This window comes from Patella vulgata, chromosome 4 (genome assembly GCF_932274485.2).
Source record: "Patella vulgata chromosome 4, xgPatVulg1.2, whole genome shotgun sequence".
Classification (NCBI taxonomy): Eukaryota; Metazoa; Mollusca; class Gastropoda; family Patellidae; genus Patella; species Patella vulgata.
In genome coordinates this window covers 76,773,594-76,801,589 of record NC_065882.2, presented here as the reverse complement: position 1 = coordinate 76,801,589, position 27,996 = coordinate 76,773,594, and the positions used below count along the sequence as shown (strand labels likewise).

At 34.0% G+C, this 27,996-nt stretch overlaps 1 protein-coding gene across 2 annotated transcripts; it reads right to left on the bottom strand.

Annotated features, from left to right (window-relative positions):
- Positions 1–23: 23 nt before the first annotated feature.
- On the bottom strand, positions 24–26,890 carry LOC126819424 (very low-density lipoprotein receptor). Of its 2 annotated transcripts, XM_050547443.2 has the most exons (19): positions 26,260–26,890; positions 25,671–25,793; positions 23,337–23,459; positions 18,433–18,555; positions 17,905–18,027; positions 16,935–17,183; positions 14,190–14,309; positions 13,236–13,376; positions 12,337–12,363; positions 10,642–11,077; positions 9,952–10,170; positions 9,440–9,558; positions 8,265–8,404; positions 7,584–7,725; positions 7,072–7,215; positions 6,648–6,728; positions 4,746–5,041; positions 4,089–4,214; positions 24–3,133 (listed from the first exon to the last, which is right to left on the bottom strand). In XM_050547443.2, exons 1-19 carry the CDS (start codon positions 26,336–26,338, stop codon positions 3,092–3,094), a joined length of 2,853 nt encoding a protein of 950 aa, XP_050403400.1. In that variant the 5' UTR covers positions 26,339–26,890; the 3' UTR covers positions 24–3,091. The 2 variants fall into 2 exon arrangements, with proteins under 2 accessions (XP_050403400.1, XP_050403401.1); XM_050547444.2 differs by lacking the exon at positions 12,337–12,363 and having other exon boundaries at positions 26,260–26,889.
- Between the last annotated feature and the right edge of the window lie 1,106 nt (positions 26,891–27,996).

Sequence of the window (27,996 nt, the reverse complement as noted above, 5' to 3'; positions counted from 1 at the left end):
TATGAACCCTACATGAATAATCAACAAAATAAGAATAGCAACCTCCTTATTTCACCGATAAATATTGTGCATAGTTTTATTTTTTTTTGTCATTTTAATTGTGATTATTTTTTGCTTATTTCTAGTGTACTTTGTTGACTCTTCGTTGTAATTTTTTGTTTTTTTTGTTTTAAAGATTGAAAAAAATTCTTGGCCTTTAAAAGTTTGGCAAATAAATTGGATTTCATCTAAATACATCTACCAGTATTAAATTATTTCCTAGAAAATTTACATACAGTAAGACAAACAAAATAAAGGAACACTATAATGAGATAAGGGTTTCCACTTATCCTATAGAATAAAAGAAATTAATGGTTAAAATCTATATGCATACGTTTAGTATATATTTATTATGTAAAATAGCAAAGAATAAAATAACCCAACGAACTGAGAGCATAGACAGAAAAAATAATTCTTTTACATAAATGAAGTATATTTTTGCCATTTTCCTTAGTACCTATGTGAAGGAAAATCATGAATGTCAGGGGATTTTTTTTTCATAATATTTCGGTCCGAATCATTATCAACAATTTTCTTATGTTAATAAATTAAAATAAAGAATTAATTTTATAGTAATTTACCAAATTTTTACATGCAAGAGAAAAATTATTTTCATGTTGTACATGATTGCTCTGAAAGGGCATGTCACCCACATTGGGTCTATAGGGTATTCTTTTAACAAAATATATTCAACTTTTGAGGTAGAGAAAATAGAAGCAGAGAATATATATAACCTAAGTAATAATGCATAGACGAATAATCTCAAATAAAAATTCAAATTTCATTTATAGCCGTAACTTCAACAAAATTGTCAACTAATAACACAAAAAAAGGTAGAATTTGACAATCAACAGGTAACAAATTAATATGTTATGATTATTATAGAAATAATTAATAAAATTTAACATTATCTAATTAATATAGCACTAAATTGGAATAAATCACGCTTAATGCACCCACAGGCATTCTCTCTCACTCGTACACACATAAAAAAAAACAAAACCTGAAAAAAAGTAAACAACAATCGTACAAATCATATAGATGACCACATTTATACTACACCCAGGTCTCTTCGTAAACTCTGAATAAAGCTAATCAAAGATTATCATTGTTATTTTCGAGTGATAAATTTTGATCGAATAAAGCTAATCAGAGATTATCATCGGTTATTTTCGAGTGATATATTTTGATTGGCTTCAGTCAGTTTCAGGAATACGACCATCAGTAACCAAAAAGTTATATATAAGCTTATCTTACATGACAACGCAAACCACACCTCAAATTCACGATATTTACAATATTTACAACTAATTACAAAATTTACATGATGAAACAAAGTCACTATCCCCAAAAAATAAAACAAACCCTTTTCTAATATATGAACTTACCCAAACCATGACATTGCAGTATGGTTTTTATATCAGACTAGTCCATTTATCAAAATGAGGTGTTTATTTTTCAAAAAGTACCAATTTTCATGTCTAACTAAGGGATTTGTACAGATATAGGGTAAATGGCAATTTGTACATTTTCAATATTTACAAGAGTGCAAAGATTTTTTTATTATCGAAAAACAGATAATTTTTTTTTCTTTTTCATAATTTAAAAGTCAGGTGTATTTTTTTTCGTTTTTTCTCTTTAAAACTCAAAGATTACTGGAATGTAAAAGAAAATAATTTTTCTGTTAAGGTTTTGAAATCTGAGTAGGCCTACTGATTGGGTATAATTAGTACCATTAATGTGTAGGTTACTGCAATGATTTAAAGGGGTCAATGTATCAATGCAAATAATTTGTCAAAACCAATGCTAACATGTACCAAGGTCAATTAAGGTCAAACAATCTTGACCTTTCAGGTCATGACCTGACATAACTCCATGACCTGTTAATAATAGCTCAATGATGTAACAGGTAAATATTTGAGATAATTTTTGAATCAATCTACAAATTGCAATTCATTAATGAAATCAAATCAATTGGAAATTTAATTTTTTTTTGGTTAACTCCACCATCCGATTTTATAAAATGATCGAGCATTTCAATTTTTATAACATATTTTGAAATCTTTCAATACAAAATTGAATTAACCCCTTTCAGTTGTTGATTATGTATAAGATCTTTTTTAAATAGAGTTATGTAATGCTATCTGAAACATCTTGGCTAGCACAATCTACAACAGTTAGTCCTATAGAGGGGGGGGCACGGACTAACGTCGTTTTACACCAATGACCAGTGTTAATATACAAGTATCGATTATGATATTATACAACGATGATTTAGAATTCTAAACCACACAAATACCAGATATATTAAATAATAATTTGAGATAACTCCACAATATATTGTTCTTACAGCTGTTGACGACGATATCAGATCAAAAAATAATAATAATAATAATATAATAAATAAAAAGATCTTAAACTCAAAATATGACGATTGTATCAAAGGCTTGATATTAGAAGCTGCCATACAATATAACAATTTATACAATACGAGGCCACGAGGCCACATTTAACAAGTTCGGCACCGTGTACGATATATATTCAGAACTAGTATATCCAAAGTCTTCGAACGTACAAACTTAGATTTACAGGCTAGTGATATTAAAATAATGTAACTCATAAATTAACACACACATAAAAAGAAAAATAATTCTCAAGGTGCACAAAATAATAACTTAACAAATATATTACTACTCTGGTATCATATATTACATTTCTTACGCATTCTCACATGCACGCGCACAAGCACACAACCGAGTCAAACTATCGCGTTGACTTTCTTTGAATCCATCTCTGACACAAGTCTTGGGGTGTTGAAGAACGTGGAGAAGGCAATATTAAGTTGGTGATGTCAATGAATGTTTTGAGACAAACCGTTTGATGCAATAATGATCTTCTTCATGCTTGATAGAACACAAGATATGATTGGTTGATGACATTGATGAAGATTTAATTGAGAGATTTAAACACCAATCCAATTAAAAACAATTTGCTTTGTCTCGTTTGACACTTCGCAGTCATTAGAAATTTTTAAAAGTTACACAAAGTTCTCTCAGACAATTTCATTGGTGGGAGGATTTAATGGCTGCAGACTCTGCAAAAAAACAAAAAGAAATAACATTTAAATAAAAACACAAAACATTAAGAAGGTCAAATGGATGTAGAAATCAAGTCTTTCAAAATGAAATTTCAAAGGAGAAATAATATCAAGTATTAGAAAAAGAAAGCATGTCTGGCATTATTACAGTAATTTTCAATGATAGCAACAGTTTGACTTTGACATACGAGTGCTATTATTAAGAAGAGATAGTTAACTCCACTCTACACATGCTAGGTAATTTTGGGACTAACATGGTTAAATTTTATTTCAATAATTCGCTTGTGCATAGGGGTCTATAGCAGTGGGAGGAAACTTGAGGACTCAGAGAAACTCACAAGGTTTGACAGGCAACCCAACTCCTTGTCATGTACAACTAGGGATTCGAAACCATGCCAGTTGACTCATTGACAGACCTTTTGATGCAGTGCACACGTAATAACCATTCGGCCATCCAACCCGACTCAATGAAAGAACTTATGATACAATGGCACACGCTAACAATTTGTCCATCCAACCCCTCCACTAAAGAACGGTCTACAAATGAAATGAAATGGGGTTTAATGTCCTACTGTTCTGCTCCTGTACTGGGCTAATGAAGACGGGCATACGCCATATAGTGTGCTATGAGGGAAATTTTGCCCGGGCAGCGGCACTATCGCCTACTCTTATATCGAATTCCAACTGCCAAGGGATCTTTTACGTGCATTCTAATGTATACACGGGACCTCGGGTTTTGATCTCATCCGAAGGACTAGACAGCTGTCCTTGTCAGGCCCTCCGTTCTGCACCACTGACAAGGGGAAACCACGTTGGAAAATCAGGATGAACTTTCTCGGCAAATGCAGGGATCGACCACCCGACCTCCAGGCTAGTGAGCCAGCGTCTTAACCACCTAGCCACCGTGGCTCCGAACTGTCTACAACAGGTTATGATAGACGTGTATACTTACTGGAGGTAATTTACTATCTTTATCTATAGAGAACTGGTCTTCGGTTGTTTTACGATAAACAGGATTATCAAAGTTCATACTTTTCATATTCTTTCGTTTAACTCGTTTCAATATTACAAATAATACCTGAAAGTATAAAAATATTTCTTTTATGTTTAAAGTATAAAACAAATAAAGTTGTAGTTGTTATAAGAATACAAGTATAAATGAAACTTGAAGCAGTTAAGATGCAAATGAAATGAAATTTCACGTCCTACTGTTCAGCTCCAACTGTGTTAATGAACATGTGCATATGCCATACAGTGTTTTATGAGGGAAATTTTGCTTGAGCAAAAACCGCCTGTTCACTACTTTAACTATGAGTATACAGGTCACAATTCTATGGAATACAATTACTGCCTATTACTGAGCGACATTCCCTTTAGGTACACGTAATTAAGGGGTATCTCTGGTTGGTCAGCATTAACTAAATATTGTTGTGTACATGTTTATATTGTCTTGTTATATTTTCATATTTTATCATTGCTTGATATGACTAGAGAAGCCTAGACGAAACGTCGCTCAGTAAAAAGCAGTAATTGTATTCCATAGAATTGTGACCTGTTTTAACTATGACAATGGTTTTTATAAATCGAATCTGTAAAATGATCAACTTACAATTCCAACAATAACTGCTAATCCCACAATGGCAGCTATGACAATTAATGCCACCTGTCCAACATTTTCGTCCGTTGGTTTGGGTATAGGTGCAGAATTTTCGCTTGCCGTAGAATTATCCGTTGTTGTTACTATGTTATAGCCACCTTCTGTCGACACACTCATATCCGGATGTAGGACAACAACAGGCTCTTTAGTTACAGGAACAACAGGCTCTTTAGTTACAGGAACAACAGGCTCTTTAGTTACAGGAATAACAGAAGTATTTTTGGTGGTCAACAAAGGTTCATGGAATCCTGTAAAATAGAAACCTAAGAATGAACTATGTGATTGAACTAGAAACAGAAAAATAAAACAAAAGTACAAAAAATATTATTGTGTGTAGTTACAATGGCATTAGGTAAGATTGAGATAAAGAGATGATAATCCTTGCTATAATATAGTTTAAAAAATAGATAATGAAAAGAGAATATGCAGAAAATTCAATCAAATTAGCCTCGATTGTCATTATTACTGTTGATAAAAAAAAATCTCGATTATCCATTTTTACGGTTATTTCATCCAGTACAAAACTTATTCCAATCTACTAAATATCGAAGCCATCCAATGACATCGGAGTTGATTATTGTCTTGGTAAGTTAATTAATGTCTAGTGAATAATTTATATGACTTGCAATAGGCAAGAGAGAGAGAGAGAAAAATGGGGTTTAACTTCCACTCGACACAAACTAGGTCATTTCGGGACTAACATATGGCTTAATTTTATTTACATAATTCGCTTGCGCGTAGGGGTCTTTAGCAGTGAGAGGAAACCGGAGGACCCGGAGAAAACCCACAAGGTTGGACAGGCGACCTGCAATAGGCAAATTTAGTATGTTTAACTAATGGCTGTGTGAATATTTTTTTTATTTTTTGTTGTCGTTGGTGCAGAAAAATAGGATATTAAAACCCATTTTATTCTATTTTATTTTTTTTTATTTGTTTCCATATGTTAATGATAAATTTTAACGTTTAAAGGGGGTAAGATAACTCAATGTAAAAGCCTTCAGTTATTCTAGGTTAAGTGACAACAGATCTACTGTTGCCGTGTCACCCGTAACCTAGCAACACAGAACATCTGGTAAACATTAACTATGTTTTACACAAGTTGTCTGGGTGCAAAAAATTACTGCATTTAATAGAAATCTGGTTTACATTAGAAACCTAGCACAAATTTTGAATTGGGAAGTTTTCTTTTAATACAAACAAATGTCTACCGATATCAACTGAGACCGTCTGGCTGAACACAGGATTTTAAGCGACATAAAAAAAATGTAATAGACGACTGAGATTTTATCACTGGATTCTGTTGGGTTTTTTCTTAATAGAATAAATGAAATGGGGGTTTAAGGTCCTACTTTTCTGCACCAACCGGGCTAATGAAGACAAGTATACGCAATGAGAGTAGCACTACAGTTTACTCTTATTTTGAATTTCAACTGCCAAGGGATCTTTTAGGCGCATGCCAGTTTTTTGTCCTATACGAATGACTAGACAGGTCTTCTATCCTGCACCACTAACAAGTGGAAAGTGGAAACCGCCGCTGGAAAATCCCAAGAAACTGGTTAGCAATTAAGCGAGAGAGAGAGGAAATGGGTTCACCGTCCACTCGACACAAACTACGTCATTTTTGGGACTAACACATGATTCAATAATTTGATTGTGCGTCTTGGTCTTTACTAGTGAGAGGAAACAGGAGGACACGGAGAAAACCCACGAGGTTGGACAGGTGACCCTACTCCTTGTCATGTACAACCAGGGTAGCGATTAAAATAAGAATACTATCCTTAATACTCTAAAAATAAAAGTAGCATTTGATATTTGAACTAATATCAATTAATAATAAAAAAAGTGTCAACTTACGTCGTCTATGTTTACTTTTATTTGGAGAATTTTCATCTGCTGTACTATCTGTTGGATTAGGATTAACTGATGTTTTATTGGCTGTGGGGAGAAATAACAATAATTACATAAATTTATTATTTAATTCTATAATAGCTTGCATGATCCTATCTATAAATAGAACTATGAGAGACTCTTTATTTTTCTACAAGTCAATTACTTACACAAATAACTAGTATAATATTAGCAAAAAAATTAAGGAGAGAAAGAAAGAAATGGGTTTAAAGTCCACTCAAAAACAACTAGCACATTGCGGGACTAACATATGAAACTAACATACAAGCTGGGAATCGAAATCCCACCGATTGACTCACATGACAAACTTTATGATTTAAAGTGCATGTTAGACGCCCGACACCACCTGGAAATTAGGGAATCAACATACCTGATTCTGTGCATGTCTTTTCATTAGAAGAAAGTTCAAAGTTATCTTGACAGACACATCTATATTTAGGACCATCCTTTGATATGGGGGAGGGAAGACAGAAATGTTCACAGCCACCATTGTCTGTACCACATTTATTTTCAGCTGTAAAGACAAAATCATTTCAATTAAATATTTAAAAAAAAAAAAATCAATTTGATCATTTACTGTTAATTTTTTTATGTTAAATGTATTGATTCTTTTCCTTTATTCAACTGGTTTTTGTATTTATTTGTCCATGAAGAGCACTGGAAACAGGTGAGAGAGAGAAATGGGGTTTAACGTCCACTCAACTTGATCATTTTTTGGACTAACATACAGTAAAATAATTTGCTTGTGTGTAGAGTGAGGAAATCAGAAGACTTGAGAGGAAAACCCACGCAGTTAGATAGACGACTCTGCTCTCCTTGTCGTGTATAAATGTCGGTAAGTTATTGGTATCATCATGGAAGCATTACGACTAGTGTACTTACATGCAGGTTGTCGGAATTCATGGAAAATATGGACATCCATTGGTTCGTTTAAATCAGTAACAACAGATACAGGTTCTCCTACTCCAAATTTACTCATCTTTCGTACAGATTCAGATTTCCAATCAGTCCAGAATAGGGAGTCCTATTAAAAAAAATTCCATTATTTATTACAGGTGTTTCTATGTAAAACTGTCGGAAAACTCTAGCAGCCCAGAGAATTATAAATATTTCGAAACACACCCCTTCCTCAACAAATCTCTTTTTATCAATTACAGTTATTTCTATGTAACAAAATAACAAGCTTGGAAAATTCCAACAGCCCCAAGAAGAAGAAGAAAAGTTTCAGGAAACCCATCAAATCCTTTAAGCAATCAATTAGCCAAGTTGTCATGAAATTTTACAAAGACTACTGCTCTGGCCTGGAAAATGTCAGGAACTAATGAACTAGTAAAAGGCATTTTGAACTTTGTGCAGGCAAGTGTTAATAATGTCAATAAAACACTGTGAGAGATGACAGGTCACCAGAGGGATGTAAATGAAATGAAATGAAATGGGGTTTAACATCCTAGTGTTCTGCTCCGACTGGGCTAATGAAGACGGAACCATGTCTGTGACAGGTGCCTTATTTCCAGGCTTACTACAAGCTATTCGTAAACTTAGATAAAACTACCAATAACCTACCTCAAAGACAGTAATACCAAATGGATGATGAATGGAGACTTGAGATTTATGAATAGTTCGACGAGCTCTACCATCTAAATCAACACTATCAATAATATGAAGTTTAGCATCAACCCAATACAAACGTTGATCAACATAATCTACAAAGAAAACAAATACAAATATTAAAGATTGTGATCGTCATTGGATAAAATTTGAATCCTTTCAAACTACCATATTGTTAAAGTTTAAATCTCTAAAAGGAAATGAAATGGGGTTTAACATCCTACTGTTCTGCTCCTAACCTGGGCTAATGAAGACGGGCATAGCCATACAATGTGCTATGAGGGAAATTTTGCCCGGGCAGCGGCAAAGGGATCTTTTACGCGCACGCCAATGTGTACACAGGACCTCGGTTTTTTGTCCCATCCGAACGACTAGACAGCTGTCCTTGTCAGGCCCTCCATCCTGCATCACTGACAAGGGGAAACCACGCCGGAAAATCTGAATGAACTTTCTCGGCCAACGCAGGGATTGAACACCCGACCTCCAGGCTAGAGAGCCAGCGTCTTACCCACGTGATCCTCTAAAAGGAATTTCTGTTCAGAAGTGGTTCAATTCCGTTCCGTATTTACAAAGACCTTAGACTGAATATTTTGAGACATTCGCCATTCTCTGCAGACGATATAAACAAGCCACTGCCACCTATAAAATCATTTGATGTGCCCCCTTTTAATCAGATTGAATCCATGCCGTCAGATGATTTACTTTGTTTTCTGAGGACATTATAGAAGGCTTTGAAGGCTCAATACTACTCTTGTTGTAACTGAATAATATGTCCCAATCTTTATTCTGGTCAACAAATTGTACTATTTTACAATATTCCAATTAATTGATGACACAAATTTCATCTTAACACACCTAATTTAAAAAATTGGAAAATTTTTTGAAAAGCCTAACGTAAATCTTTTCAAATGTGATTTGGATTTAAAAATATTTTCGAGCCCTCTGGACAAATAAAATAGGATGTAATGGATAATTTACACAACAGGTAGGACACTAACACATCTAGTACTTAGAATAAGGCTATTTTTTATTTTCTGGAACTGTCAAGCCAACAAGAGTGTTATTGTCCCTTTAATCCTCCGTGACATTCTGAGGACATTATAGAACGCTTTATTAAGTTTTGTACTCACCAAGTGTTATTCCGTTTGGCCAGAGGATATTGGTCTGTACGATAGTTTTACGCATAGTACCATCCAGACCACATTTTTCTATTTTAGGTGTGTTACCCCAATCAGTCCAGTACATATACCTGAAGAACAAGTAATTTATTTAAATAAAAAGTTACTATTCACAGATATTAAGCTTTTCTTGTTCTCTTGTTCACTGACAAATAAATATTGATGTACCAAAAAACTCAAATGTATGGCAATACATAAAAACAAGTCTGGTAATTTATTAACAAAAATATTTTTTCACAGGATCGCTACTTGTATAAACCAGAATTTTTTTATTTTTTTATATGGTCTATGGTAAAATACAAAATAGCACACCTTAAAAAACCCCAAAAAAACAACCTCAAAACAGCAAAACAAACGAATTTGCGCTTCTGTGATTATATTTTGCCCCCCAAATATTAAAACTGACTAATCTCACAAATTGGTTTATTGGCACTGATTACAAGAATAAATACATAAATACTTACCCACTCTTTGGATCTACAACAATAGCTCTTGGTTCATCTAAATCACTATTGATCAAAACACGTCTCATTTTACCATCTAGAGATGAAACTTCAATCTTATTGTAACCTGTATCGGTCCAGTATAGATGTTTGTGGACCCAATCGACCGCGATACCATCAGGAGTACTGACGAGATTCTCGGCTATAGCTATTACATTCTTATTGTCCTGAATATCAGCACTGAAAAACACATCAAAAATTTATAATACTCTACGTTTATTTTAACTTATTTTGCACAATAAAAGAAAAATTATCTGAATAATAAACAGGAGAAAAAAAAAAAGGAACCTAGGCCAATTAAACAATACAATCTGTTTCTCACATATTTGGCCATGTTAAATATCACATGAATTAGCAACTAGAATAGTTGTAATGAATTTAAATTCACATCCATTGGAATCAATGAAATCTGACTAGCTATAATTTAATAACATAAGTATCAGTAATTTTCTTATAATTGAACCGTATGTTAGTCCCGAAATGACAAGGTGTAGGGTCGCCTGTCCAACCTCATGGTCCTCCCACTGCTAAATGACCTAGTTTGTGTTGAGTGGTTGTTAAATCCTATTTCTCTTGTTCTCTGTTATGGTTACTATTTCAAGAGACTTTCTTACATGTATGTTTGAGATAATATAAAATCGTGACTGATACCTTAAAATTTTTTCCAATTTGACATCGGTCCAATAAACCTTGTTGCTACGAATATCATAATCCACAGAGATGGCACACTCGACCTTTTCGTCTTCAACCAATAATTCATACACTGGTTTCTTGTTGTTCTCGATATTGATTCGTCGAAGATCTTTACGATTAGCCAATAGAAGTTCAGCACTGCCATCGTTAGCCCGACAGTATTTTTCGTGAACAAGCGTATAACCCTCCGTACAATGGCACTTGTAGCCTCCTTTAAAGTTCGTACATAACTGAGAGCACGATCCAACTAACTGACATTCATCTATATCCTGGCAAAATGTTGTTGAATTTGGAGATAATTCAAAACCTTTATGACATTCACACCTATGATTTCCTGGATATAAATTCACACATTTCTGGTAGCATCCTCCATTGTTGGTACTACATGGTTTGTCTGCAAAGGAAATAAAATATTTTCAAAAAATAACAAAACCAACCACCCCCACCAAAAACAAGATGTTACCAAATCAATAGCAGGCCAAGCCAACCAATCAATTATAATCTAATCCAAATATCATTACCCTTAAATTTATCCACAAACACAACACAATTGGTTAGTTCACAAAATTGTCAACTGCTTTTGGCAGTAAATGAATACAACTTGTTGATCAAGTGTAAACTTAGTCTGGTTTTTCCAGTCCATTTAGTGACATCTACTAACAGTGACTACATTTTATAAGTATCTGTATTAAGTGTTAATTTTCTCCATACCATTTTTAGTGGCAAAAAAGAAAGACATCTACAAAATGGTGACATTTACAAACGACAATATTAATCTTGTATTGTTTAATAACGACGAAGACGTTAATGAAATTATAAAGTGCAATTTTTATAAAACTAATCCCTTTTACCATTTCCGTGTGAAAACGAACATTTACAGACAACATTAAACGGTGGTATTTAATCTCTAAACTACAAGTTAAGCTGTTAACGTATCACTGTAAACAGGGTATCATTTAATCTGGCGTATTTAGCACTAATTTCTTTCACATTCATCAAATCTTTGTTTAAAAAGTTGTAAAAATCCTTTAAAATCACTCCAAATCATCTAATTTGTACTTGTGTACTTAAAGTTGACTGATTAATTATGATAATGAGTGTCCAATTTACAAGTATTTAATTTCCTGACAACTGTTCAAAAATTAATCATTATAGATCAATAATCAATTGGGTTGTTTACTTTTTAACAGTGATTGAGAAATTAAACGCTTGAAAATTGGATACTCATTATCAAAACTGAATGGTCAACTTTGAACTGGACAAAAGTACAAATTAGATGACTTTGGGTGATTTTAAACGATTCTTACAAATTTTTAAACAAAGATTTGATATTGAATGAATGTGAAAGAAATTAGTTCTAAATACACAAGATTAAATGATACCTGGGTTACAGTGATATTTCCCTAATATTACATACTAAAATCATATTGTGCTAAATATTTCTATTTTAATTTGTTTGTTTTAGTTTTCGTATACATGTACATGTATCAATGAATCACCCCTTTACTGTGCAATCGTCAATACGAAAATACAAATATCCACTACAGTACCAAACATTTGTGGGAAAATGTGACGAAATGTCACGTGACAGCCCATGTGATTTAAAAAAAACAACTAAACAACGAAAGCTGGAAGCTACAACAGATATTATACCTTTTTTAGAATCAGAATCTTCGTCTACTGAACAAAATAAAACATAGTGTTACAACTTGGTACTTGATAGTCGATAGTTTTAGTCAACGTAAAAGTGGGTGTGATAATATTCTATGTTATTGTGATCTTTTAGCGTCATTTAGTAACTGGATAGAACAATAAACTATAACACATACTTATGGAAAAACAGCTACTTATGTATTCAAGCAACGTTGTGAAGGGTATTCTCTCAACGTTTTCAAGCTAATGACATTAATAAAGAGAGAGAAATGGGGTCTAACACCCACTTGACACAAACTAGGGCATTTCGGGACTAACATATGGTTCAATTTTATTTCAATAATTTGCTTGCGCATAGCGGTCTTTAGCTGTTGGAGGAAACCCACGAGGTTGGACAGGCGACCCTACTCCTCGTCACAACCCGGGAATCAAAACCACGCCAGTTGACTCAATGACAGACCTTATGATACAGCGCGCACATGCTAACCATTCGGCCATCCAACCCCGCTGACATTAATAGAATACTCCAGCTTGATAATGTTGAGTGAACACTCGTCGAAACCTGACAAAATAAATTAGTAGATGTTTTCGATAAGTATGTCTTTTAGGTATTTTTTGTAAATATTATGGTTATTAAAATTTAAAACAACCATTTGTTAATGGTGTTATATTTACTGTTATTTCACTCGTTTCATTCATCAAACAAAATAAGATAGAACAGCGAACTCTGTGAAAATGGGCTTATTTGAAATCAGAAATAAACATCGAAATTTCCATATCTTTGATTTTCTTCTCCCTGATTAACTTTAAAGATGGATACTGTACTTTGGATTCAAATATTGTCCTAAATTTCACAGACTCCACTTTCTTCCATGATTAAATTTAAGAGTTCAACTTACTAGGACAGTCAAGTTCTTTAGCTTCATCTTCAAATTGTCCGCAATCATTTTGTCCATCACAGACCATATCTAACGCAATACATTTCTTCCCATCTTTAAAACAGTCAAATTCATCCTCTTTACAGCTGTCTGGTCTAGGAGCTGAAAATAATCAAATGGAATGTTTATTTCTTTTTATATGAGGTTTAACATCCTATCGTTCTGCTCCAACTTGGCTAATGAAGACTGGATACACGACCTACCATTATTCTTGTTCTGTACGGTTTTACTTACATTTATAGAGAAAGAGAGATGGGGTTTAACGTCCACTCAACACAAACTAGGCTATTTTGGCACTAACATATGGTCCAATTCTATTTCATTAATTCATTTGTGTGTTGATGTATTTAGAAGTGGGAGGAAGAGGTTGGACAGGCGACCCTACATCTTGTCATGTGCTATGAGGGAAATTTTGCCCAGACAGTGGCACAACAGCCTATTCTTATATCAAATTCCATCTGCCAAGGGATCTTTTACATGCATGCCAATGTGTAACTTGTGATAGATACAGGACTTAAGAAGACTTAAAAGTCTCAATACCACTCTTGTTGTAACTGAATAATATGTCCCAATCTTTATTCTGGTCAACAAATTGTACTATTTTACAATATTCCAATTAATTGACGATACAAATTTCATCTTAACACACCTAATTTAAAAAATTGGAAAAATTCAACTAAATGATTTGAAAAGCCTGACGTAAAGCTTTTCAAATGTGACTTGGATTTAAAAATATTTTTGAACCCTCTGGACAAGTAAAATAGGATTTAATGGATAATTTACACAACAGGTAGGACCCTAACACATCTAGTACTTAGAATAAGGCTATTTTTTATTTTCTGGAGCTGTCAAGCCAGCAAGAGTGTTATTGTCCCTTTAAGAATGTAATTTATTTTGAGGTAGCATGTTACTTACGACAACCATGTTCATCTGATCCATCCAAACAATCATCATTACCATCACATTGTAATATACCATGAATACAATAACTATCTTGTACACACATAAACTGATTCGGTCGACAGGTAATTTTACCTGCAAAATGGAAAAAAACAATAAATTTATTTATCACATTTGGTGGATTCAGGTGGAAGCACATATGACTCAACTTCATTTCAATAAATTTGCTTGCACGGAGGGGTCTTTAGCAGTTTGAGGGAACTGGAGGACCTGGAGAAACCAACGAGGTTGGACAGTTGACTCTACTCAGTCCTTCATGTTTATAAAATTGTGCGGGAGCCATAAAAAGCTCCTGATACCATGAATATATGCAGTTTAAAAGTAAACAAAAACTGAAAGTAGTTTATTAATCTCAATATTTAGGAGAGCGATTTAGCTAATTTGCAGGAGTCTTTAATGACTCCTTCGAAGGAAAAGCCGCCGTGCGTCGAGAGGAGCAGGAGCAGGAGCAAAAGCTCCCCTTAAACGTGAAGGACTGCCTACCCCGTATCGCGTACAACCACCCGTTACACCTTATAAGCCAACCAATAAACAGAAAGACACTACTAAACGGTATTCAATTGTTAGCGATATAATTCTTGCTGGAAACGGATGCCAGGATCAACCAACTGAAACTCTATGCTCATATTTGTTCAGTTATTCACAAATATCAAATTGATGTTCGATTTTCCAAATTACAATCCTGAAAATTAATTGTAAGTCAAGTTATTGGGTAAAATGATGTGGCCATTTATATTTTTTTTTCACATTGTTTTGTTTACCTAGAAGTAGAAAGTATTGCCTTTTTATACGAACAATTTGGATGAAAAAACTAGTGTTGAAACTACTATTTGGATATTCGTTAACGGATACAAAATAGGGGTTATCCGAATCATTTTACTATCCATTTACTATTCGTTACAATATATTCTGACATTCCGTATGCTCTATATTTAGCCATTTTTACGTCTGATCACTTTGAAATTTTCCCCAATGCAATTGATCACGTATGCAGCTCCATGAGCATAAATGTCAACATTAGGCCACACAAAATAAATGTCTTGTTTCTCGGGCAACTGACAGCTGAAACTGTAGGGAGGGAGGGCGGTTACTTTTTTTTTTTTACTCATTGATGGTGCAAAATAAAATTTGGCTATTGCTGAAAATTGTTGGGGCGGGAGGGCGGTCTTTCTTTTTTTTTTTTTTTAAATGAGAAAGTCATTACTTGTTTACGTTTTTGCTTTCCGTTATATTCAACTTTATTGTACATACTTAAAACATAAACCCAAAATCAAGTCTACTAAAACACTGAGACTGAACACTGACTGAAAGGAAAATAATTTTCCATATTTAATTCACATAATTGAAATTGGTTTAAAATAAAATTCCATACGACTATGTAATAGCCCTCCATAAAGACAACAATATTTTTAAAAACTAAGCCTCTTTCACCAGGTGTATCAAAAATAATAATCATGGTAAACAGTATTTAAAACTAAATCTAGTATCGCCGGTTTATTTATAATTATTTACCGAATTCCAACCAATGCATGTCACACCGTGTCATCGGTATTGGAGATTGCCGGAAATACTGTTTCTTGGGATATTCGGTGTGTTTCTCAGGATATTCGGTGTTCTATCCGGTGTTTATATTGAATGACTATTTAAATCTAACTAACAACTGGTCAGTAAAACCATCAAATCGGTAATCCAATTATTATTTTCCGGATTATCGAAACTACCGTAAATGTGCTAATAATGACCCAGATTCTAAGGTATGCATTATGACGACTATCGTCATCGTATCGTATTCTTAGCTATAATTAATTAACCTGTTCTACGGTTCATTATTATTTTATCAATAGGATTTTCCAAACAAGGACCGATTGAAGCCGGCAATAATGAGCCGATTACGATCGAATGATTGAAATATTGTCGCCAATGACTTTTAACACGAATCAAATTCTAGTTTATCAGGGGAGGTAATTAATATCACGTGATACAAAATGGAGGTTCTTTCGATATCAATAAAAAAGGCAAATCTGCCAAACTTCGCCATTGTTCGGATAAAAAAGACAGCATGTTCATCTGAATCAGTTTTAATACATTTGAATAGATATACATGTATGGCGGATGTAGGTACATGCGGGATATTTTTTTTACGACTTGCTTGTCGATGTGCGGGCGGGCGTTACATATTTATTTTTTTTCATCAAGACTAATAAATAGACTGCACGCGCAATCAATTTTGCGTGCGGGCGGTGCCCGAGAAACAAGTTATTTTATTTGTGTTGCCTTATGCGTATTATTTAGTGATAGTAACTAATAAAATTATTAATGCAGTGCAACGAAAACAGTAGGCTAAATAAAAATAAGTGGGAGGGTGCGGATAACAGGAGTAGTTATACTATACAAATTCCTTCACCTCATTGATTTTTTGGGATGTTAGATCGATGTCATAGATAGTCTTAATAATTACGGCTAAAGGTAGGCACGTTTTTTTCTTCGCGGCTCAAACAATTTGCAAATCGAAAGTACAATTTCATACTCGGCATACAGACACTCATAAACATTGAAACAAGTAAGAAATTATGAGTACCGGTATATGAACTTTTGATGTAATTGTGTTCAAGAATTTCACGTCTCCGAATTATCCGAATAGTATTCGGATAGCCAACAAAAGTATTCGGATCGAAATTTTCAACACTAGAAAAAACTTACAATCTTGTTGTTCATCCGAGCCATCTTCGCAATCATTTTCACCATCACATTGCCAGGAAACATGGATGCATTCTTTGGAATCGACGCAGGTAAATTCCGATGCAGAACATCTACTCATGCGATCGGTAGCAGAACAATTTTTTTCATCACTCTGATCATTACAATCGAAGTCTCCGTCACATTCCCACGATTTTTTGATACAGATCATATTTGAGCACTGAAATTCTTCTTCATCACAAACTTGATCAGCTGAAAAAAAAAAAGGAAAATATTAACATACCTTGAATTTGTAAAATATAATTTAAACATACATTATGCAAGAGCTAAATCTGCTTATTGCAGGTCTTTCTTTAGGCCCGAAATGTTATCTAAATTATTAATTAGACATTAATTAACTTATCCAGACCATAATCAACTCTCGATATCAACTCGCCTGCAATATTTATTGGATTATAATCCGATCTGCTGCTCAACACTCATTCATGATTAAATCAAAAAATGGATAATCGAGATTATGTTTTCTTTCGTAGTAATGATGATCGAGGCTAGGCCCAAAATTCAATCGCTAATATCTTGGTTCAGAGTGGATCAATTTGATTAAAATTTTTAACATATTCTATTTACGTTATCTATTTTCAAACTATTACAGTGAGAACTGCCAGCTCTTTATCTTATCTCCAATAATGTATCTTTGAGGAAGAGTTTATTTGCAGTAGAATGGTCAGTTCTGGTGCTGTATGATTATATGGAAAAACATTGACAAGATTCAAAAGAACTAATAGACAGTGGTCCCTTGCTAAATGCATTGTGTTTCACCACTGACGATGGGAAACCATGTTGGAAAATCCGGGAGAGCTTTCTCAATAAACACAGAAAGCAAACCCGAGACTTCCTGATTTAACGAGACAGAGCCCTATACTGACTGAGCCACAGGGGCTCACAAGATTCAAAAGACATCATCAATACTTACGACAGTTGTCCTTCTTTTCATCCGAGTTATCCCCACAGTCATTGTCTTGATCACACTTCCAGCGTTCACTGATACATCGGCCATTTTCACACTGGAATTCACCCTCTTTACATGTAGTTATCTCTGAAAAATTAAAATAAAAATAAATCGAAACTTGGATCAATTGGTTGATCTGAAAAGGTTAAATGTAATTAATTAGTACACATCCCAAACTTGATCAATTAGTTAAATTTATTCGACTTTTATACATAGTATTTGTAATCTATAGCCAGTACAAAACTTTAATGGGATGACTTCAACTAAGCAAGCTGCTCTCGGGCGCTTTAGGTAAGTACAACTAATATAAAATTACAACAATCACAACACATTTATCCATAATAAAAGACATGAACAAAAAAAACAGAACATTATTTAGTATACATGGTAAAAGTCTGACACTATATTCAATCAGTCGTATATTTGATTAAAAAGTTTGGTTTTAATAGAATTTGCGATTGTTTTTTTGGCAGAGAATTTGATTAAGCTTACCACATTGTTCTGGCGCCTCATCGTCGCCTTTGGTACAATCATTCTGTCCATCACATTTCCAGCCAGCTGGAATACAAGCTCCAGTAGAACAAGCAAACTGATCAGCATTACAGGTCTTGGCAGCTGTAAGATGGAAAAAAGAAAATCCATTAAAATTAATTAGACTTATCCAAATTCAACAATGTTTCGTGCTGCTCGATTGTTTCTTGAAAAAAGAAATTTTTTTCTTTTAAATAAGATGGGTTTGGGTGGTCGAGTGGCCTAATTCCTAATGCATGAGTTTTATTAGATCATAAAATGTCCGGTCCATTATTGAAGAGGAAATGTTTCGATCCAAAGCTTGTATGTGATAAAGAGTTAGGTTACTTGTTCAACATGGTGTGTTTTCTCAAGTTTCATTGCCCCCTACATGGCATTTGTTGAAATATAATTGTACATGATCTTTTAGTGTCATTTAGTAACTGGATAGAGCAATAAATGAAATGAAATGAAATGGGGTTTAACGTACTACTGTTTTGCTCCTAAACTGGGCTAATGAAGATGGGCATACGCCATACAGTGTGCTATGAGGGAAATTTTGCCCGGGCGGCGGCGCTACGGCCTACTCTTATATCGAAATCAAACTGCCAAGGGATTTTTTACGTGCACGCCAATGTGTACACGGGACCTCGGTTTTCCGTCCAATCCGAACGACTAGACAGTTGTCCTTGTCAGGCCCTCCGTCCTGCATCACTGACAAGGGGAAACCACGCTGGAAAATCTGGATGAACTTTCTCGGCCAATACAGGGATCGAACACCCGACCTCGCCAGCCAGCGTCTTATCCACTTAGCCACGTGATCCCCCTAACTGGATAGAGCAATAAACTATAACACATACTTATGGAAGAACAATTACTGATTTGTTTAGTCGACGTTTCAAAGAGTGTTCTCTAAACGTTTTCAAGCAAGTATAGTAACACATGTGTAGGGCAATTATATATAGACAAGCAGTAACAAATCAGAAACCATGCATTACAACAACAAGATCAAAGGCATGAAAACAACCTGATCAAAGGCAAGGTGCATATTAGTGAGATCACTGATGATTGACATTAAATAACATTGGAGATATTAATAAGTAATCATTATAGGGGTAAATAATTTTAATTAAAAACAACCAATAATGACAAATCAGAAACCATATGTTAGTCTCCGTCTCAAAATGACTTTTTTTTTTATCGTACCGACTTTAGTAATGATAATCGAGGCTAGGCCTAAAATTCAATTGCTATTATCTTGGTTCAGAGTGCAGCAATTTGACTGAAATTATTAGCATATTCCCGTTACATTATCTAGATTTAAACTATTATTATAGTGAGAACTGCCAGCTCTTTATCTAATCTCCCATAAAGCCCCCTTAATACTTTTGCTTTGACAAAGTCACTTTAAGAATAACGCGTGTCCCTTGTATGTGTATTCTATGTATTTCACACATGCTATTTGTTTACTTAGCCTCATTTTTTACACTCTAAGGTAATACTAACCAGCCAGCCTGCTAGCTAAATTTATACCACTTCAGTAGTGGAGCTCAAAGCACAAGTTGACCTAAAAATACTTTTTAACTCAAGCAGTCTAAAACTGCATGACATATGTCGAAATATATCAATTTGGATATCTTTAGATTGAAAAAACACATAACTTTCAACATAATCCCCGAATTCCCAAACTGCCCCCCACCAGCCTAGCTCTAAGTAGCAATATCTAAGCTGACAATGAATCAATCCCAACATCCTGGAAAGTTTGATCTCACTACCTAACCTATCTTTGAAGCCAGATCTAACAGAAATTGTTTCAATGGGATTGAGAGTAACGGTTATAAAAATACACGGGTGACATTTATCTTCTATGGAAAACAACTGCATATTGTTTATTACACAACAACATATTCACTGGGAGTCTTTATCAAGCAATTTGTGAACCTGAACATTTAAATAAAAATTTAATAATATTTGACAGGTATTGTGCATGAACCAGGGTATGCAGTCCTTCATTTTTAAGATGCGCTTTCGCTCCTGCTCCTCTCGACACACCTCGAATTTCCAAAGTGGGAGTCATTACAGACTCCTGCAAATTCGCTAAATCGCTCTCCTAAATAGTGAGATTAATAAACTACTTTCAGTTTTTGTTTATTTTTAAACTGCATATTAAACAAGACTAAAGCATAAATACAATTTGGCTCTTATTAATTCAAGAAAATGTAGAATTACTATTACAATATAATCAAGTAGAGATTTTTATGGGAGCATTTTTCTCATTTTTGAGAAATTGCCCAGAGCTTTTTATGGCTACCGCACAATTTTATAAACTTGAAGGACTGGGTATGCTATGCTTACTCTTTTCTAGAAAACCTTATACCATTTATTATTTGACAATTTCACATAGCTAACAAATTCTTGTTGCACTGAAGTATTTTAGACATTTCATGTTCATATGACGAGTTTTCGACATCAAGTTATTTTCGGTTTAGCTTAAGGGACATTTCACAGGTTTATTTTGACATTAAAATATCACATCTTTCAACAAATATGTACTTTTTTTTTTTATAACATTATACAAACATAAAGGTACCTCATTGTGAAATCAGGTCAATGGGTAAGGCTTTTTGACAACCGGATGACCCAACAAGACTGATAACGTTATTTTATGAAACCAAAGAACTGAGCTATTATAATAAGGAGTGGTCTTCTCCTTAACCCTTGTCAGTTATATCTGAATATAAATTACTTTTATTATACCTCAAACACTGACCTCACTGGTGAACGTTTTATTTATTTTCCATAAAATAATATACAAAAGTTTGCTGTACCTTTTATAAGAGAGTGAGGGGAGAATTGGGGTTTAACGTCCACTCGACCCAAACTAGGTCATTTTGGGACTAACATATGGTTTAATTTTATTTCAATATTTCGCTTGTGTGTAGGGGTCTTTAGCAGTGGGAGGAAATCAAAGGACCCGGAGAAAACTCACAAGATTGGACAGGCGACCCTACTCTTTGTCACGTACAACCAGGGATTCGAAATCACGCCAGTTAACTTGATGACAGGCCTTATGATACAGCGTGCACATGCTAAACATTCAGCCATTCAACCTCCCTGTACTTTTTTTTATGTGAAAACCTTTATTTACTTTCCATGTTATGATAGTTTGTTTGAAAGGGAATATTCATTCTTAATCTTATCTAATTCAAATTCAAAATTTGAACAGCAGCTTAACAACCATTTCTAAACTCCGATCCTTAAACGGAGTACCTGTACACTGTCATTTTTGTAAACCCCAAAATTAACCAAACTCATAGAGTCATAAGAAAACATAATTAAATTCTAAAATTCAAATTGGGCCTTCTAATTCTTCCCAAACTTGATAGTGCTGTTAAATAATAAATCTTGCAACTACATGCACTCTAGCAACAAATTTCCACATGACTGCATGTAGCCGGTACTCTTGCAACTACCGGTACTCTAGCAACAAATTTCCACACGACTGCCTGTAGCCGGTACGTTAAAATGGCGAAGGATGTTTTATTCATTAAAACACCTCAAGCACAACACAGTCTCTCCAATAAATAACAAAGACGTATATTTTCACCTTTTACCTTGTTTAACGTACCATATTAAATTTTACTTAAAATATCAAGTTTTACCGGTTTCATTTCTCAATGAGATATCTTTTTTTTCAGATTTTTTTCTATGTGATAAAGATTATTTTAACACGCATGCAAGTCTTATTGTCCATCATCTTTAACATTTGAATAAGAACACTGAAATATTTGGTAAAGTCATTGCCCGAGTCAAGTTTTTTGCGTTTCTGTTTAAAAATTTATATTACCTTATTTAGTTATTTATCCTTTAGCTTTATAATATTAGAGACGCACAAGTGTTCGTTGGTTTAAAAACTATTTGTCAAAATGTAACATAACAATTTTAAGGATATGATACAAAAACAAGCTAAAAGCTTACATAAATTGACTTATAATACTTATATATATGACTATATTTCAAAAATCTCTTATTATTATATATATGGTAAATATCTTCTTTATCAAACTTATTTGCACATTGTAGGCATATAAAACAAATTTATTAATGTTTTTGTTTTTTTAATCTGATTCCTGGGCAGTGGACAGTATAGTTTATTCTTGATTAAAATCAATTTTGGTTAATAGAAACTACATGTAGTACTAGTAGTAGACCTAGTTTACTTGAAAAATTTTCAGCTAAGTTAAATTTAAATTTAAATTTATCCAGTAATATAATCGAGTTAAGTCATCACAAGATAGATAACGTAAGGTATAAGCTTGCCATATATTAACCGGTTTCTTAAAATACATCACATGATCATAAATCACATAAATAGTCATACAGTACTAACATGATTACAGAGAGAGAGACAGAGAGAGAGAGAGAGAGAGAAATGGGCTTTTAATGTCCACTTGACACAAACCAGGTCATTTCGGGACTAACATGTGGTTCAATTTTATTTCAACAATTTGCTTGTGCAGTGGGAGGAAACTGGAGGACCCGGAGAAAACCCACGAGGTTAGACAGGCGACCCTACTCCTTGTCATGTACAACCGGGGAATCGAAACTACGCAACATGATTAAAAAAATCTACTTTTTTATCACCCCATTTTGACAGAGCAGCAGGATACCAAGTAATCATTCCATCTAATTCAAACTTTCGACCCATGAATTTCTATCATGCTTGTATTATGTGTGGGGGAATCACGGTTGCTCAGTTGGATTAAGAAAAGTTTGAGGTTAAATAGTTTATTGCGTTCCATTTTGTATATAATGCGGCCAAACTTACAATATATGACCAGAAGCCAAACAAGAAGCCATTATTAGACATTTGAAAATGTACTTACTACAGTCCCCTGTTAACTCATCAGAACCATCATGGCAGTCATCTTCATCATCACACTGCCATCTTTGTGGTATACATTTACCATTTGTACACCTGAACTGATCATCTGCACATGTTGCAGAATCTAAATTAAAATACGAAATAAAATTATTTTTATTTTGTAATAAATCGGGGGGCTTATGCTTATTGACAAAATCTTAACCGAATATATTTAAAGAATTCAACCCTTTCATTGGTCAAGATGTAAAATTTGTACTAGGGTTTATAGCTCTCAACCAATGAAATGCCTGCATCCTTAAAATAAATATTTGTAAATTTGGCCACAGAACTACTAGAATTGTCAATTTTTTGTATTTATTCACTTCAAGATGTATTTCTTTCATATTTTGAAGGTTGGGGTGGATTTTTAGAACTAGAAGGCAATATCTGTACTGATAAAACTAAAATTATTCAAGCTGTGAGGTAATTCCTAGACTGGCTGTTACTAGTGTTACAGAGGTTAAATATTAGTGTCATACTGTCATTAATTAATGATTAATTATTTCAACATCTATAGGACTGTGTGAATATTGATATCTGTGTGATAAAATACATTTGTGATTGTTGACAAGTCCTGACTTTATGAAATCTAGACTGACAGATTTGTTTGGTGCATTTGTTTTTTTGTTTATTAATATTACTATCCTGTGGCTTCACATAAACCAATTAATTATCAACAATTTCCTGTTATATCCGCCATAATGAGACATGTAGCTAAATCAAAAGGATGCAGCGCTGTCTGCAATGTTGACAAGAAAAGACCTTTTGGTGTAGGATTATTAGATAGCCTATTAATTAATTAACAAACAGGATATATTGCAATCAACAGCTACTCAAAACATAATTGTCAACTACATCCTAATCAAAATTGATAATCATGCAAAAATAAACATTCTGGACCTATTCATTTGACTAAACTTTTAATTTATAGACTTTCGCAGGTAAATTGTTGTCAATGAAATGGGATGTTTTGTTTTTCTTTTAAAAGTTTTAGGAGGTTTTAAACTATTAAATGATGAATTATTAAAATTTTCATAATGTGACCTATTCAATTCTAATTTTAATTAAAATTCTACTAAAATCCAAAAATAGTTTGTACTTCTAGGGCCTATGGATTTCATTCATTTCATGTGCACAGTGCAGTTAGTTACACTGCAAGATTCTACTGACGGAAGCATTCTTAATTAATAACTATATTTACAGAATTTCAGATTTCTGTCTGGTATATCGCAGGTTCCTTTTTTTTTTTTAAACAAAACAAACTTTGGTGCTTTGCCGATGACTCATAATGTAACTGCCAGAATTACGGGTAGCCGGGTGTACAGCAAGAGCTGTCATATATTTTATACACTGCGGATTCGCGAATGTTTCAGAAGCTTGCCTGTCACTGATAATTTATTTACAGCGTGAAATAAGCATAGGTATCTAAAAACTGTAATTTCTATTAATTTCACCGGTTTTTTAGGGTTTTTTTTTTATTGCAGATGAATCAAAAACGCAAAAACAACATAAAATTTCCTTCTTTAGGAGGCGCGGTCGCCGGTTCGTTTTACTTTCAATTATCTCAAAAATTCCATCTATTATTGTGGGTGTGTCAGATGTCTGGAATAGCACGATGCGTCGATTGGTTAATTTCTGATAGTGCGACTTCTATTAACCAATCAGATGAATCTGGGTCAGGCATTTGACCTACATTTTGAGTGGGGGAGAAATTATGGAGAGATATTTGACTTTACTCGCAAACCTGTAATTTATAAATCAGATAATTTATAAATAACCATTTCTTGAAATGTCGCATAGTTTTAGCAAAAAGCAAGCCTACGCCCACTTTCATACATATTACACAATTCTATATTTTTTCCTAGACAAAACAAGCGGTTTCCAAAGCTCTTGAAAATGATGATGAAATAATTTTAACTCCTGGCTCGCGCGTCATATGAATCAGAATACAGTTGTGAAATAATCAATTGTTTGTTTAGGTGAAAAATCTTCTTTTTTTTAAAAAAAATCTAGATCTAACTTTATATTTTGACAAAACGGTGTTTAATTATCCTTGACTAGGCCTGACAATAAAAAAATTGATGCGGTTTATAAAGCCATTTCCAAAAATTTTCTGTGGGCGTTGTGTTGTGCCAACATGTTTGAATTTGATCCAACACGCGGCAATATCAATATATCGATCCTTGTGATGTAAATAGGTACAAATAGGCCTACAGGTAAAAAATTAGTTGTTTACATAAAAAATACTATATGACTAATAAATTAAAGATCTTATTTTCTTTGAATTAAAACTTACCGCATTCATTTTCGTCGGATCCGTCAGCGCAGTCATCATCTTTATCGCAATACCAACTTGAAGGGATGCATCTTTCGTTTTTACACGTAAATTGGGAACTAGGACATTTTGCCACTTCTGTAGCTGTAAAAAATAATATTTAGACTTATAAATTTAGATCCATACAACAATTCTTTTATAGCATCCAAGACCAGGTCGTAAACTATTGCAAAATGTCTCTTGGCTTCAAAGAAGCTGCTGAATCTTTTTACTACAAAAGTTGGCTAGAAAGTGAAATCTTTGTCTAATTGAATTTTTTAATCAAAAAGTCAAATAAATAAATAGAATGGATTTAGATTACACAAATGGATTTCGGCATTTCTGTCATCATTTCGTTGGGTCTAGATCTACTCATCTAGTCTACATTTTTCTCAGAATAATTAGGCTAGGCCTATCGTGAAGATAAACAGAAATATTCAAAACGAAATAAAATGCTCAAATATGTAAACTTTGGTGGAAGACTATTGATATCAAATAAATCAATTATGTAATATTGGCGACGTTGACATGGAATGATATCCATTTTTAATTCGTTGTATTTTTTACTCACTGTTTTTTCCTCGTGTCGGTTGTAGTAACAGTTGTATCACCAAATACACCGACAAAAAAGCCAACGACAATTTCTTCATTCTTCTGTTCGATGGTCTTGATAATACCAAATTTACTCTTCACCTCAAATAGATCGGATAAATGCAATAATTCTTTAGAAATGTCCCAAATCCGGAGTGATGCCGGCGTGTTGTTAATACCCGCGAAAGATCGTTGGGGATCTAGAAACCGCCTGCTCAGCTATTGCACTAGTTGACGGTCCTCCCTCTGCACAACAACAAAAAAGTATATGAATGACCTCAAAATTTGTTCTCTTGTTTTTCTTCTTTAGAGAGATGTTTCAGTTCCCTGATGAATAAGGGTCACAAATAGTCAGATCTTATCCCAGGACTACCAATTACTATGATGTCGTCTCAAAATATTCTAATACGATTCGACCCGAACAACATGAATATTAATGATCAATCGGATGATTTTTCCAGCCGGCCAAGGGCAGAATGACACAGCTTTAATTTTTCCAAATGTCGCTTACTTATTAAATGGAACACACCACAATAAAGGTAGATATGGTCCAAGTTCGAGTGCTTCTATGTTATCCGGCAAACAGTGAATAATATTATGAAGTTTGAGGTGTGATTTTCTTAAAACACTGTTATTGGCAACGTGAGTGACGTAGAATCGTACGATACTCAGTGTCCATTCATTGAATGGTGCATTTTGATTGGTCGAACCATGTACTATATTTACTATATCATACGATATTGTGGGATACTCACCTTTCCGTGTCGCATAAAGCCGTCCAACTCATTGCATTAAATAACATTTAGAATGACATTTATTTACAGAAATAAAAGTATTCGTCAATGTCATAGCGTTAATGACTGTTGAAAAGGAGCGCTCAATCTGCTTCCATATTTCATTTTCCAAGGGATTTTTTTTCTATTTTGAACAACGTATAGGCCTACGTTCAGTACAGGTAAGGAAGGTAAATCTCGACCATAATACTCTGATTACTTTGAGACTTAAGATAGGCCTATGGTATTTTTCTTTTTATTTCAATTGTTACGTTTGCTCCAGGGTCGGGGTGGGGTGAGGGGTCGAAAAAAAAAACCTCTGCATTTACACCTATTTTATATCGAATTTCAACTGCCATTCACACGCACTGATCGACCTCGTTTTTTTTAACCCATCCGAAGGACTGTACACACTTCACAGACCAGAATTGCATGCCCCACTTCGATAGATAGCGACTAAAAACCGGTTAATTCACGCTTTGACCGGTGAATATTTTAGTATGAATAGGCCTACCAAATGTATGGCGATGTCACATGTCAAACAGGATACGGTATAGGCTTCACTAACCGGTCCATTTCGCAATTTCAGAATTTAGCCTAGTTTGATTTATAAAATCGATATAAAATTAATTAATTTATCTGATTTCGGAGAGCTTATAATTTGATTTAAACTATTAACGCCTTGTGTGTGTTTCCGTCCGACCATTTGTTTACATATACACTCTTAGTAGGTGGTCCATTTAAATTTAATGAATAGGATATGACTGCGCGACCTTGAAGTATTAATGACTCAATAGATTACTAAATATTTACGTTTCTATGTTTATCAATAGTGAAATACCAATTAACAATCCATGACGTTACGTTAGGCCTATAACAATCTCTATTGAATTTTGTAACCAAGAAAATAAATGTCTGCGTAATTCTCGGTTATAGCGTGTACA

Bases quoted from the DNA above. Each gene is read 5' to 3' on its own strand.
- LOC126819424 (XM_050547443.2), bottom strand. From the start codon at position 26,338: ATGAAGAAATTGTCGTTGGCTTTTTTGTCGGTGTATTTGGTGATACAA. The intron at 7,726-8,264 runs GTAGGTTATTGG...TTTTTTTAATAG, and splicing joins TTGGTATTACTGTCTTTGAG to GACTCCCTATTCTGGACTGA. The intron at 3,134-4,088 runs GTAAGTATACAC...GTTTTTTTGCAG, and splicing joins AAGATAGTAAATTACCTCCA to AGTCTGCAGCCATTAAATCC.